Below are 14,135 nucleotides of genomic sequence, written 5' to 3'. Positions count from 1 at the left end.
CCGGGGGGGGTTGTCTCTGGAGTGGCGGCTCTGCTGAGGATCATTCCCAAAGCAGCCAAGCAGGTGAGGAGGACTGACCAGAGGAGAAGCCACAGCAGCCAGCAGCACAGCCAGCCCCAAAGCTAGGGGGGGCTGCCTGCCCCGGGGGGGGACTTCTGCCCCCATTCTAGGGCAGAAGGCCCTGCGCGGGCCCTGGCTGAGGCACCGGACTAGCCCACTGCGGGCTCTGAGGTGGGGGGGCACCCCAGCTCCTCACAGGAACTCTGCGAGTGCACCGGGGGGGGGGCTGCTGGAGCCCCTGGCCTCTCCTCTGCTCTCCTGGGCAGATTGATGGACGGAGGGGAAACAGACCCCTTGTCTGGGAAGCTGCGTGTGGGACGGGGCAGTGGCTGGACCCCTCCTGCAGCTCACAAGATTATGCGGGCAGTGAGAAGAATTTGGAGCGGCGGGGGGGGCTGCTGGTGACGAGTCCCTGCTTGGCCAGCGGCTCCCTCCGGCCTTCGTTTGCAGGGGGCGGCAGCGGTGGCTGTTGTGACCTTGGCCTGTCCGGGGGGGGGGAGTGAGTCACGGGGGAACAGCAGCGGCCCTGTGAAGGAGGGTGGGTGGGTGCTCAGGCCACCCGCAGAGGCTCTCTGACCCCTGGACTTTGGGGCGGAAGTCCCCTGGGGGCCCCCAGAGCCTCTGTAGTCTGTCCCGGCTGGTGTGGCTGCCGGATGTGCCGCTTCTCCCTCCGCCAGGGAGACCAAGCTGGCGGCAGCTGCGGGTTGAGCACCACTCTCAGCTGCCCCCCCCCCACGCCATCGAAAGCTGGCAGATATGGCGGCCAGCAAGGGACATGGGGGAGGACGACGACCTCTGGGCCAGGAGCAGCTCAGCCAAAGGGGCGGGCGGGGGAGGGAGGGAGGGAGGGGTGCTGCTAATGGAGGCAGATGGGAGGGTCCTCTCTCCCCCTCCCCACCCAAGAGCTGCGCGGCCTGCAGAGCGCTTGCTGGCCGGGGCTGTTCCTCAGGCAGCCTGGCTCTCGGGCCGGGCGGCAGAGCAAGGAGCCCCTGCCAGTAAGTGAGGCTGCCGCAGCCCCTCTTGCTCCTTCTGAGTCTCCTCACTCCCGGGGGGGGGGCTCCAGCGGCAGTTATGGCGTTGCCTCTTAAGTGTTGCCAGCTGCTTGAAACAGAGCATGGATGATGGTGCTTGGACCTTGAGGCGCGTTGGGGAGATCTGCGTATCTTCATCTATTTTATGCATTAAAGAGGTCTAAACAATGGTTTGAAGAACGGAAGTATGCGCATATCATCGCCATTATATTGTCTTTCAAAATCCAACAAACATTTCAAAAACTATTGGGAAATGGGAGATATCTGCAAAAAAGCTCCCCCTCCACCCTGAAGCAGTCACGCCATTATTATTATTATTATTATTATTATTATTATTATTATTATTATTAATTCAATTTCTATACTGCCCTTCCAAAAATGGCTCAGGGCGGTTTACACAGAGAAATAATAAATAAATAAGAGGGCTCCCTGTCCCCAAAGGGCTCACAATCTAAAAAGAAACACAAGAGAGACACCAGCAACAGTCACTGGAGGGATACTGTGCTGGGGGTGGAGAGGGCCAGTGACTCTCCCCCTGCTCAATAAAGAGAATTATCACAGTAAAAGGTGCCTCTTGGCCCAGTTAGCAGGGATTATGCCATGAACTGATTTAAGCACAACTTGGAAATGCCCTGGGGTTGCTGGCAGGTGCATCACCAGTTAGACTTCAAGACGTTTTGCAAGTGGAATCAGCTATTCTCACATCTGAGCAACAAGAACAACAAAACCCTGCCCTGCAAATTTTTGAATTTTAAGTTCAAAAATTCAATATTTTTGAATTTAAAAATATGAACATTTTTAAATGTTTATATGCATATATAGCTTTGTGTTTCAAGCTAAGAAAAAAAATTACATTGAGACAGGATGCAGTGAGAAGAAAGTTGGGGCAGGGGAAGGGGGAGCTTGAATGACATTCTGCCCACTCAGGGAGGAGTCTTAAAAAGGCCCCCCACCCACAACATGCAGCTGCTGCACAGAACCACAGAGGCAGTAGAGCCCTTACCTTCTAGAGTGTGGGGATGCAGCATCTCCCCACTCACCCAGGGACTCTGCCAGATGCCAGCAGGAGCATCTGGGGGCTCAGTCTGTGTGCCGACTCTCCGAGGGGGCCCCATGAGCTCCTCCCAGGGGAACGGGGTTCCCTTTTATATTTCTGGAATGGCTTGGCCTAGAGCCCTAAAATTTGTCACAGACATAGGACAGGTTATCAGGACTCTCTGTGTTGATTTTGAAGCAGATTGGTCAATCTATGGATTTTTAATGGTGTTTTAAAAACCAATTTTAAAAGAACTTCCCAAAAGTCCCAGAAATGGCTTGTTTCATGGCAGAAAATTACAAAAACTTCTGGAACTGAAGCCCCACCTTGGACCATCATTCCACACACCCCCGCCCCACATGGAGGAATCTGCCCATTGCCTTTAGAAAGAAAGTGCAACAGGTCCCCCTCACCCCCACGCTTTGCCCAACCTTTTATATTTCCAGAATGGCTGGGCTTAGACTTCTGAAACTGGGCAGACGTGCAGCCCAAGATGGCAGGAGGACTCTGTCTTTTTATTTCAAGGAAATGGGTCAGTCCTGTGGTTTTGATGCATTTCCCCGGCCCACGGCAGTCCAGCTGCCAGAGAGAGTTCTCTGTCCACAGACTAGTGCGTGTCACACCGAGTGAAAGGAGAATTAACTGTTGCTTCTGAACAAACAAGCAACGTTTCTTTAAACAAATGCACTGTGCTCAAGTTGGTTTGGGGTCCAAATGGCCGAAGGAGGAGAACTATGAAGCACGTGCGGCTGTGGCTGTCCTTTTTGTATCCTTACAAACGGACACTACATGACCAGGCTGGTTTTGTGCGAGAACTGTGGCGCAAGGGACACGTGTTGTGTCGCAGTTCGTTAGGGGGGGGTCAAGAAGCGGTGTGGATCCATTTGGGCTTGAGTAGCTTTGGGGGGGGGGCGGCCAGGGGGCACTGAGGCTTATTTGGCGGTATGGGGCGTGGGGGCATAATAAGCTCGTTAGCTCCTGCGGGATTCAAAATGACCTAGTTGCACCCCTGGCCGCCAGAGGGAGCAAGCTGCCTTCCGCCGCGGCCGCTCTGGCCACCCGATCTCCTCTCTCCGCAGCGCTGCGGCGGGGCTCTTCCGGCCGCGGGTTCGAGTCCCGCTCGGACTCGGAGGCGGCAGCATGGCGTTCCCCAGCCTCCTCTTCCCCGGGCACCTGGGCGCCGCCGGGCCCCCACCGAGCCGCTGCGCCCCGCGGGTTGCCGGCTGGGGCCGGTACGAACAGGTGCGCCTGGCCCGCCAGGAGGAGGAGGAGGAGGCGGCGGGCCGAGGGCGCCCCCCGGCTGGCTGGGCCGCCGCCTCTTGCCGGGCTCGTCCTCGGGGGTCCCGCGGAGGCGGCGGCGGCGGCGCTGCTGCTGCTGCTCCTCCTCCTCCTCCCGGGGCCTCCCCGCAGCCGCCGGCGCCTCCCCGGTTCGAGCCGCGCCGCCGCCCCGACGGGGAGGGCTGGGTGCCCGCCGAGCCCGCTCCGGTGCCGCTGACGCCGCCCAGCCGGACCCCGGGGCAGCCCGGGGGCGCTCCTGCCGCTGCTGCTCCCCGCGCCGTCCCCGCTGCCGCCGCCGCCCAGGACAGCCTCTACGTCGGGCAGCTGCAGCGCTCAGCCCCGGCCGGCAGCACCGGAGCGCGCGCCGCCCTCGACTTCGCCGAGCAGGTGGGGGGCGCGGGCGCGCGCGAGGGGGCGGCGGGGACCCTGACCCTCTGCAGGCGACGCGGGGGCCTCGGCCCCACGCCTGCTGCTCCGTCCTTTACCAATCGGCCAGGCGCCCCCCCCCCCATGCTCCCCCCCCCCATGCTTCCTTCCCCCTCCGCGCCTTCCAGAGCAGAACTCGGCGGTCGCTTCCCTCGGGGCGAGATCGGTGTACAGGTTGTGTTTGTCCTCACAACAGCCCTGCGAGGTAGGATGGGCTGAGGGAGAAGCCACGGGCCCAGAGAGCGGGGCTGGCGCTCACAAGGACGCTGATTTTGCTCCTGTCTAGCTGGCTTCTTGCAGTGTGCAGCTGGGCAGCGCCCTAATCGAGTCTGTCTGTCTGGCTGCAGCTGAGCACCTTCTTCCTGGACCACTCCGAGGTGGCCTTTGGGGCGCTGGGCCGCCTGCTCCAGGAGAACCTCTGGCTGGGGGACGCCCCCCTGTGGGTGAGTGAGCTGTCTAGGGCAGGCAGCCGCCCTGCCTCCCACCCCCAGCGCTGGGCACTTGGCCTCCTCTGGCTTCCCTGGGCCGGTCGGGGAATGGGGGTGCCCAGCTCCCGCACGAGCAGTGCTGAAGCTCCAGGCAGAACTGCCATCCTCGCCAGGCTGCCCTGCTGCAGCACTCTCTCCCCGCCCCCCAGAGCACCCCCCCCCCAGAGCCTACCCCACTCCCCTCCTACCCTGGGCACTGACTCCGGGGGGGCGGGGGGGGGTTTCCAACTTGGAATTCCAACTCCTTCTGAGGTGCCTAGTGGGAGGGGGCCAGTTGCGCCCCCCCTGCCGGATGTGAGGGAGCTGCCCCCTGGAGAAGTGCCCCGGAGGAGTCCCTTGGGGCCGGCCGGCCTCTGCTCTGAGTCTGAGTCTGCCTCTGCTCCCTGCAGGGGAAAGCCCAGGACAACGTCTGCCGCATGGCCGCCGTGCTCAAGGGCCTCGAAGCCCAGGAGGGCTGCCGGTGAGTGACCTGACCTGCATGGGGCCTCCTGTGCAGCGTCAGCAGCTCTCGGCACTGGCCCTCAGCAGCCCCTCTTCCACTGACTACAACTAGCCATCCACGCTAGCTGGCTGGCTCCCCAGTGCTCCCCACAGTTGCTTGGGAGGGGTCGGGGGTCGGTGCCGTGACGGGCCAGGTCCTCTGTTTGCCGCGCAGGGAGTCTCTTCTTGCAGGGCTCGGGGCGGGGGGCTTCTGGCGGCCCAGCCGGGCTCCCTCGGCTGCTGGGGCTGTCTGTTTCGTTGGGGAGACCTCAGACTTGGAGCAGGCAGGCCCAGAGGCACCACACGATGGAGGCGGCTGCAGCAGTCTCTAGCCACAGGCCCATTGGGATCCCGTTCCTGGAGAGACGGGGCGGGGGGTGTCAGAAGCGCCCTGGAGCCCATGGCGCAGGCAACCTTGGCAAGTCGAGCAGAGCCGCACCCAGTGGCTTGTCCTGAATCTCTGCCGCCAATCATGGGGGGGGATGCAGAGCCGCCTGGTGTCCACTGTTCCCTCCAAGGCGTCCGCATGTGCCCTCGCTCACGCGCTTGGGGATGTCCGCTCAGGCCCCGCTCTGAATGCACTTGGGGCGCGGTCACTGCCTGGACCCTGCTGCCGCCCAGAACGAAACTCATTCCGCCCAGAGATGGAGAAAGGCGAGGGACCCCCGGGCCTGCTCCCTGGCCCCCACCCTCCCTCTCCTGGCAAGCGTTTCCGCCCCTGACCCCCAGGGCTTTGAGCTTCCCTGCCCAGTCAGAAGGACCGCGCCGCCTTTGGGTGCCGCTGCGCTCTCTCTGGGCCAGACCCCCAGTCGGATTCTGCGGCCTCGAGGGGGCTGGGAGTCCAGCCGTGCGGGCTCCCTTGCTGGCCTCTGTGTGGGGCTGATGCTCTCTCCCGCCCCCCCTTCCTCCCCCCAGCAACTGCCCCGCTTTCAGGGCCAGGGAGACTCTGCGCAGCGTCGTCCACGTGTGGCGGGACTGGCTCTTTGAGCTGCCCCTGGAGCCGATGGCTGGCTGGGTCCACGAGGACATGGCCGAGCAGTGGAGGCGCCTCTCCTTTGACGACACCCCTGCGGGAGGCGCGCTGGTCTGGCTGCCCGGGCCGTGTGGGACCAGTGGCTGCCTGGCCTACCCAGCTGGCGAAGCCATGAACCAGCTCTGTATCCTGAGCGCAGGGGACGGGGGGGGGGACAACTCCCTCGCTAATCCCGTCTGTATCCTGCCTGCCCTCGACTAACCTCTGTGGGGCTCCCAGCCAGGCTGGAGCTGGAGCTGGGGCGGTGGCCTCTTGGCGTGCCTTCCAGCCGTGCCCCCCTCCCGTGGGGTGAGCGCCCTCCGGTCCCCCTCGCAGCCCTCGCCTCCCCTTCCTTAGCGCCTCCTCCAGGCTTCCGAGAGGTGGCTCTGGTGCCCACCCGTGACGGCGCCCTGAGACCGCGACTCCGGAGCTGCCCGGCCCAATTTGAGCTCAACGGGACGGTCCGGCAGGTGGCGGCCGCGCGGGCGGATGGCGATGGTGAGCGAGACGCAGCCCCTGCCTAGGAGTGCCCTTCTGTGCCCCGGGGGTCCCTGCCGCTCTGGTGCCACTTGTGGGTCCGAGAGGCTGGGGCAGGTGTCAAGGGGGCAGGAGCTGGGCTCCAAACAGTCTCCCCTCCCCTCCGCCGGCATTTCTTCCAGGCCACCGAGTCTGATCTCTCTTCCTGCCCTTCCAACGCAGACTTTGTTGGGGTGCGCTCAGATTATCTCTGTGGAGCCTGGAGGATCCAGCGCGGTGCAGCACCCTGGCCCCTCCAGGTGGTCCGCACAGATGCCCCCTGCTGCTCTCTCACGGTCAGGTCAGTTGTGCCGGCTGGGTTGGTTTCTCAGAGCTCCTCGGGAGGAGCAGGAGGTGGCTGGTCAGGGCGGGTGGGCAGCGATCCCCGTTCCTGGAGGGCGCGGGTGGGAGGCTCTCCAGAGCCCGCTCGTGCTGGAGGGGCCCCGAGCTTCCTGCTGCTGGAGAGTCTGGGGGTGACCTGTGGCTGCTTCATGCCTCCCGTGGCCACTTGCTGCGCTTGCCCAGTGAGAAAAGGCCCTCGGGTGGGTCTGGTGCCCCCGGGCTCTGCCACTGCCGTCTCCCTTCAGAACTGGCTCTACCCCCCAAATGGATCAGGCCCAAGAAGGCTTCCAGCTTCCTGTGATGTGCGGGGGCCCACCAGCTGCCTCTGAGGAGCCCACCGGCCAGAGGGGAGGCCGCGCGGCCCCCTCTCCTGCTGCTCTTGCTCCCCTGAGGCACCTGTGCAGCCTGCCAAAGCCGCCAGACTGACTGTGCCTTGCATCCCCTGGGGAGAGAAGGTCCTCCACTTCAGCAGAGCATTTGGCAACATTCTCCGTGTCGTATCTGTCCGCAAACTGGCCACATGCCGGCTAGGTGGTGATTTCATCTGCTGGATCCCCACTGACTGGGCAGCTGGTCTCAAAGAGGGCTCCTCGTCAAGCTGGAGGGAGGCTGGAGTGGGGTGTTCACTCCTGGACTCAGATGGCTCCCATGACTTAGATGAAGCCGTCGAGGGAGTCTTCAGTCTTGCCGATGGCTCAAAACTGGCAGGGCTCGCTAACTCCGAAGACCAGGATAGAACTTCAGAGAACAGAAGCCAGGGCTGAAACCAGCAACCTGAAATTCAGCAGAGACAGGTGCCAAGTTCTGTATTTGGCGGGTGGGGAATGAACTGCGCAGGGATCCGATGGGGATGCCTGTCCTGGCACTAAAAGGAAGGTGTGCTGCCAAGTTGACCTTGACTCCTGGCACCCACAGAGGCCGGTGGTTTCCTTGGGGTAGACTACAGTAGCCCATGTGACAAGGATCTCGGGCCTGCTACCAATCTCATGCTGAATATGAGCCAGCAGTGACGTGCTGCAGCAGCAGCAGCAGCAGCAAGAAGAAAAAGCAAATGCGACCGAACCCGAGTTTCAGAGTCATGAGAAGCGTGTCTAGTCAGACCTCACTTGAGGTTCTGGGTGCCGCACTTGAAGGGGGATGTAGACCCATTGGGAAGGGTTGGGAGGTGGGCAGTGAAAGTGGTCCCGGGTTTGGAGAGAAGCCTTGTGAGGACAAGTGGCAGGGACTGCCTTTGTTTCGCCTGGAGGAGAGAGAGGAGGGCGGGGGGGGGAGAGCGCTCTCCAGACCCCCCAAGGGCTGACGTGGAGCAGCAGCGGCTCTGGCTCAGGCTTCCCCGCAGCGTCGAGCAGAGCGTGGGCTGCCTGGCCTCAAGGGCCTGCCTGTTCCGATTCCGGCAAGACTGAGGCAGGTGTCATTCGCGAGGAGCAGCAGGAAGCTCCCTGCACGCACCTCCTCAGCCGAACGGGTTCTCCATCCCCCAAAGGCTCCCCTGGCAGATGGCGGCAACAGCCCCAGGAGGACACTCGGCTGAGCCGGATAGGGGCCGTGGCTGGTGCTGGCCCTGGCCCCGCTAGCCGCAAAGGGAGCCTCCGCGTTGAAAGGGGCCTCCTCTTGCTCCGGGGAGCGTTTCTGGCGGGGTGGCCCCTGCTCGCCTGGCCCGTCTCCGTCCGGCCTCTCGTGCGCTGGGGGTGGCGGGTCCTCTCCTGAGGCCTGCCGGGCTGTGCCCGCCCAGCGGCTCCTCTGCTCTCTTTCCCCTGCAGCCCCCACCTGCCTGGCGAGCTCTCCCTCTGCACCCTCCAGGGCGCCCTCTACCTGTGGAATGTCGAGACTGGGTGAGCAGCGGGGGGGGGGGACTCTCCTCCATGAGTTGTGCTCGGATTGGGACAGGCGCCCGGGCTTGTGGGGCGGAGACCCCCAGGCCATGGGGAGGTGCGTCACGCTTCCCTGGATCTCTGGGAAGAGGAGCAGCCCTGTGCGTAGCCAGCGAGAGGCTCCAGAGAGGGTTAATGTGGGGCTGCGGAGAGGAGGAGGAGGGAAGGGGCTCTGGCCCAGTGCCATGGGGGAAGGGGGCTCTGGGGCTCAGCTGAGCGACACGGTGGGGACTGAGCCTCCAGGGGTTGGTCTCTGTCTGGCTTGTGGCCAGTTGTGGTCCTGGTTGGGGCCGCCTGCCCAGCTGGGCCTTGGGTTTTAACACGGCAAGTAGCCGAAGCAGATGCATTGCCCCATTCATGCCCCCCACTCCCCGCCGAAGAATTCCTGTCCTGTGGGGTCTGCAACATCAGGCAAGGGATCCTGGCCTCGCCAGCCCTTCAGACACAAGGGGCGGGGCGGAGGCAGCAGCCCGGCTGGAGAGGTTTCCAGAAGCCCCCACCCCGCCCCGCCCCGCCTGGGTCTGTGCTTGGGCAGGGAGTGTGAGCAGGCAACGCGTGGCCCCCTCTCAGCGCCGCGTGTCCTCCCCCCCCCCCCCCAGACTTCAGCGGCTGCACCAGGACCCCGAGACCCTGTATTTCCGGGAGGCTTCGCCTTGGCGCTGGAGCGAGTTCACGGCCCACCCTCGGGTGCTCTCTTATGCCGACCGGACCGGCCTGATGGGCATTGACCAGAGAGTAAGGCTCGGGGGGGGCCCTGAGGAGGGACGTTGGAGCCCCCCCTGCTGTGAGGTTGGGGGGAGGCCGCATTTCCCGTGGGCGGACACCCCCGTCTTCTGAACCGGGAGCTTGTGCTCCCCTCCCCACCCCCGAAGTGTGTGGGACCTGCTGGGGGCCCGCAAGGGGGAGGTCCAAGGGGTGGGGGGCCGCAGTGGGGGGGTGGCCGTTCTCACGGTGTCGGTGTTCCAGGTGCCGTCTTCAAGGTCTGAGCTCTTCAAGGTGGGGGGTGAAGCCGGCTGCCAGCGGGGGGAGCGCCTGGTCCTGTCCAAGTCCCTGGGCCAGGCCCAGCCCTACCACCACCTGGTGGCCACTCAGGTGAGGCTGGTGCCCCCTGGAGCGCTTCCTGGGCCCCTCCAGAGAGCCTCTCCCCGTGGGCCAAGTGGCTGCCGCTGCTACAGGTCAAGCAGGCCGTGCCTGGTGGCAGGGGGAGGCATGCCCCTGCCCGGGGCCTTGGGGGGGGGAGGGAGGGAGGCTTTTGTCCTCCCCCCCCCGCCCCCAGCCAGTCTCCTCCTCCTCCTCCTCAGTTCTCGGTGTACGTGCTGGACGAGCGCTTCCCGTTGGTGCCTGCCCTGCGCTGGGAGCACATGATGCAGAGGCCCCCCATCTATGCCCACCTCACCCCCGCCGGGGCTCCGCAGCGCAGCCACAAGCTCCTCCTCGGTGCCCACCACTCCCAGGAGCTGCTGCTGCTGCAGTATGCAGGTGGGGCAGCTCAGGGGGGCTGCGGGGGGGGGCAGCGAGCCGGCCGCTTGGCTCTTGGCCCTGGCGGTGGGGGTCCCTTCTGGCACTCCTGGCCTCTCTCCACACACAGGCGGCTCCAGCGCCCCTTGCCAGCTCTGGGGCCCCCCGCAGAAGCTCTCGCCCTTCAGGGAGTGCCTGCCTGGCTTTCCCCGGCAAGTGCCCCTCCGCCACAGTGCCCTGCACCAGCGCCTCTCTGTGCCTGCCGCCGGTACGTGCCGGGGCCCGGAGGGGGGGCTGGGGGGCCAGCGGGAGGGAGGGAGGGGGCCACCCAGCCCCTGTTCCCCCAGCAGCAACAGCAGCAGCACGAGGGCCTCTGGGTGGGGCTGCTGCTGCCGCTGGGGGCTGGGCCGGAGAGAGAGCGAGCCTGGCCCGCCCAGAGGCCGGCAGCAGGGCGGGGGGGGGAGGCGCCTTCTGGCCCCAGGAAGAGCCAAGAGGCCTCTCCCCCCCCCCGCCCCCAGCCAAGCAGCAGACAGCCTTTGCTCGGTGTCCGTGGGTGGCCCTTGCACTCCTGGCGGTGCTGGGCCCCTCCCTGGCTCGGGGCCTCTGGCGCTCTCTCCATCGCCCGCTCTCCCCCCGCCTGCCCGGACTGCCTGGCCTCATGCCCTCTCCTCCCTCTGCCTGCAGGCATCGCGGCCGCCCTTGGCCAGCAGGGCACCGCGGAGTCTCTGCTGATCTTCCAGCTCTCGGAGGCCGGCGACCTCTTCTACCAGCCCCTGCTCCACCGCCCGGGGGGCCTGGCCGCTGGGGAGCCTCTGCCGGAGCCAGGCCCCTCCCAGGAAGGCGGCAGGGGCCCTGAAGCGGGGAGGCCTTCGCAGGGCCCCCGGCCGGCCCTGACTCGCCCAGCCGCCGCCGCCGCCAGTTCCCGGCGTTGGCTCCGGGCCTGGAAGCAGCTGCCCACGGAGGCCTCCGGGCTGCAGCCCCCCTGCCTTCTCAGCCAGAGCCGGCTCTTCACCAGCCGGGAGCTGCAGGCCGCTGGGGCCGCCCCCCACTACAGGCCGGCCCGCCAGCAGCTGCGCAGGGCCATGCAGCAGAAGCAGCTCCTCTGCCCCTGGCCGGGGCCCGCCGCTCCGCTGCCCCCGGCCTCCGAGCCCTGCGGGCAGCCGGCCGCTGGACTTGGCCAGCGGCTCTCGGCCTCCTGGACCGGCAGCTGGGACTCCTGGTGGCAGGAGAGGCTGGGCACGGGCCAGGCCCGCAAGCAGCAGGCCCTGAGGAGGGAGCAGCGCCGCCGCCGCCGCCTGAGGAGGGCCCGGGGGGCCCCCCTCAGCCTCTCGGGCAGCTTCACCTCTTCCACCAGCTACCAGTCGGACCTCAGCGACGTCTCCGGGTGGCCGGGCAGCGACAGCAGCGGCCAGCGCCCCCCCAGCCGGGCCCCCCCTGGCACGGACAGCGCCCCGTGGCCCACAGAGGAGGCCGCCCTGCCCGCCCCCCAGGCGGCCTCCTCCCAGGAGCCGGAGCCGGGCTCCCCGGACTTGGCGCAGCTGCTCTCCTCCCAGACGCTGGGCTCTCGCGGCATCCCCAAAGAGCGCCGCCGGACCCTCCGCGACTACCTGGCCATCTTCAACGAGCCGCCGGAGCCTCAGGCCGACCTGCCTGCCAGTCAGGCCTCCAGCCTGGGCAGCCAGCGCCCCCTCCCCTCCTCCCAGGGCTCCCAGCGCAAACGGGCCCGCATGGGCTTTTGAGGGGCTCCCTGCTGCTGCTGCTGCCGCCCGTCTGGGCCCAGGCCTGCCTTGCCCGACGCTCCTGCAGGCGCCCCATGTCCCTAACCCCCCCCCCCCCGACCAAGGAGAGCCACCTCAGGCCAGCCGGCCGGCCTTGATCACCCTTGTGGCCTTTAGAAGCTGTGGGCCGGGCGGGGGCTTGAGCAGACCTCCAGCTGGGGGAGGGGGCCAGCCCTTGCTCTGCACAGCCTCCCCTCGCGGTGGGGGAGGAAAGGGCTTGCTCCTCTTTGCGCCCTCCACTTGTGGGCCCAACCCTGCCCCTGCTCCTGCTCCAACCGCTCCGCCTTACCGACAGGACAGTAATAATAAAGGCAAGTTGTGGAAGCATCAAACTACTACTTTGAAATCGCTACTCTAAGACTTTATTATATTATGATATGACAAAAGGGCTACACCTTAGAAAAGAGGGCAGCTATGAAATCATTCAAACCATTTATAAACAACTATATTTGAAAAGTTATGAGCATAAAAATATATATTAAAAATGCAAAAATCAGTGGCTAAAATGGAGTCTGTAAAATACGTTCACTAAGTGGGGACACTAGACGGAAAAGAGAAAAGGGTCAGTCGCTTAAAGCAGAGGCAGAGCAGAAAGAGAAGCCTGGCCCGGCCGTCTCTAGGGCAGGAGCAGGAGAGGAGTTCATGCTCTGGGGCCAGGCCTCTGCACGGCGGAGGAGAGGGGGGGTGAGGGTGGAGGCCCCTCCGTGGCGGCTTGGGCTTTCTCGCTGGGGCCGGGAGGCAGAGGGCCTGGGTCTTTCCGAGGACAGAGAGGTGGGAGTTCTGGCCTGGCGCTCAGTGTCCATCGCTTGATGACCGCTCTCGCCTGGTCACGGCCCAGAGCAAGTCGGAGAGCAGCGGAGAAGCGGCCCAGGAAGGCCCGTCGAGTCCAAAAGGCCGAAGGGGGCCGGCCCCGAGGGTGGAGGGACCCCGTGAGCCAGAGGTTCCGAATGGCCATCTACACCCTGGCGGCAGCCTTTCTCCTGCCCGTTTCCAAGTGCAGGGCGCCATCTGAGACACAGCATGGGATTTGGAGGGCCGCGCTTGGAAGTCTGGACTGGGAAGCAAAATTGGAGGGGGCCCCGTGGAGGAGTGGCACCCGGGGTGCAAGGACAATCTGAGTGCTGCAGAACGTGCTGGGCCGCCTCACAGTCGGGGTTTCAGGATGGGGCCGGAGCTCTTCTGAGTGCTGAGGGCGACGTGGCTGCAGTGGGCCTTGCTTGACCACCCCTGGATACTTGGAACAAGCGACACATTTGACCTTGTGGCCATCTATACTCCAGGGGCAAGTCTTGGGTCTTCTGCTGAAAGCCATAACGCTTTAGTTATTGGGTACATCAAAACAGCCCTGCTGGATCAGGCCCAAGGATGCCCATCTAGTCCAGCATCCTGTTTCACACAGGGCCTGCCCTCTCTCCTGCTGCTACTCCCCCACAACTGGTACTTATCCAAACCTCTTTTGAAGCCATCCAACTAGTAGTAGTGATGTGCACGGACCAGTCCGGAGGCCATGCTACAGACTTCCGGACCGGCCTGAGCATGGGGCGGTCTGCGGTTCGAACAGCGCAGGGGGTGGGTGTTCCTTTAAGGGTGGGGAGAGGGTGTACTTATCCCTCCCGCTGCTTTTCCCCTGCTGGCACACCTTTTTTTGTTAGCATTTGGGGTGGCAGAATACCCCCCTGCCGCCTCTTCCCCCTCTCGGCTGCAAAAGGCTTCAGGAAGCCTTTTGTGCATGGGCACATCGCGCATGCACCACGTCTCCATGACGTGCGCGCACATGCGCAAAAGGCTTCCTGAAGCCTTTTGCAGCCGAGAGGGGCAAATGCTAACAAAAAAAGCATGCCGGCAAGGGAAAAGCGGCGGGAGGGGTAAGTACACTCTCCCCTGCCCTTAAAGGAACCCCCACCCCAGTGCTGGACCGCAGCTCCATGGTTCCGGGCACATCCCTAACTAGTAGCCAACACTACATCTTGTGGCAGAGAATTCCACATGTTGGTTATGTGTTGTGTGAAAAAGCACCTCCGTTTACTGGTCCTAAATTTCCTGGCAATCAATTTCATGGGATGACCCCTGGTTCTAGTCTTATGTGAGACGGAGAAGGATTTCTCTCTATCCACTTTCTCCACACCTTGCATGATTTTATAGACCTCTTATCATGCCTCCCTGCAGTCGTCTTTTTTCTAAACTAAAAAGCCCCAAGTGTTGTAGCCTTGCCTCATAAGAAAGGTGCTCTAGGCCCCTGATCATCTTGGTTGCCCTCTTAGGGACATAGGAAGCTGCCATATACTCAGTCAGACCCTTGGTCCATCTAGCTCAGTATTGTCTACACAGACTGGCAGCGGCTTCTCCAAGGTTGCAGGCA

General features: G+C 64.1%; 1 protein-coding gene across 4 annotated transcripts; it reads left to right on the top strand.

The window, feature by feature from the left end:
- The first annotated feature begins 3,130 nt into the window (after positions 1-3,130).
- Positions 3,131-12,272, top strand: LOC128345991 (TATA box-binding protein-associated factor, RNA polymerase I, subunit C-like). 4 transcript variants are annotated; one of them, XM_053298769.1, is made up of 12 exons: positions 3,132-3,792; positions 4,179-4,274; positions 4,709-4,779; positions 5,715-5,956; positions 6,181-6,309; positions 6,511-6,628; positions 8,430-8,501; positions 9,140-9,275; positions 9,507-9,632; positions 9,842-10,019; positions 10,129-10,266; positions 10,683-12,272. In XM_053298769.1, the coding sequence occupies exons 1-12, from the start codon at positions 3,268-3,270 to the stop codon at positions 11,735-11,737; spliced, it is 2,886 nt and encodes a 961-aa protein (XP_053154744.1). In that variant the 5' UTR covers positions 3,132-3,267; the 3' UTR covers positions 11,738-12,272. The 4 variants fall into 4 exon arrangements, with proteins under 4 accessions (XP_053154745.1, XP_053154746.1, XP_053154744.1 ...); XM_053298772.1 differs by having other exon boundaries at positions 3,133-3,369; XM_053298770.1 differs by lacking the exon at positions 9,507-9,632 and having other exon boundaries at positions 3,131-3,792.
- The last annotated feature ends 1,863 nt before the right edge of the window (positions 12,273-14,135 follow it).

Source organism: Hemicordylus capensis, chromosome 2 (assembly GCF_027244095.1).
Source record: "Hemicordylus capensis ecotype Gifberg chromosome 2, rHemCap1.1.pri, whole genome shotgun sequence".
Taxonomy (NCBI): Eukaryota; Metazoa; Chordata; class Lepidosauria; order Squamata; family Cordylidae; genus Hemicordylus; species Hemicordylus capensis.
The sequence above is the reverse complement of the archived record's forward strand: the minus strand, read 5'-3'. Positions and strand labels throughout refer to the sequence as shown.

Bases quoted from the DNA above. Each gene is read 5' to 3' on its own strand.
- LOC128345991 (XM_053298769.1), top strand. From the start codon at position 3,268: ATGGCGTTCCCCAGCCTCCTCTTCCCCGGGCACCTGGGCGCCGCCGGG. The intron at 4,275-4,708 runs GTGAGTGAGCTG...TGCTCCCTGCAG, and splicing joins TGGGGGACGCCCCCCTGTGG to GGGAAAGCCCAGGACAACGT. The intron at 9,633-9,841 runs GTGAGGCTGGTG...CCTCCTCCTCAG, and splicing joins ACCACCTGGTGGCCACTCAG to TTCTCGGTGTACGTGCTGGA.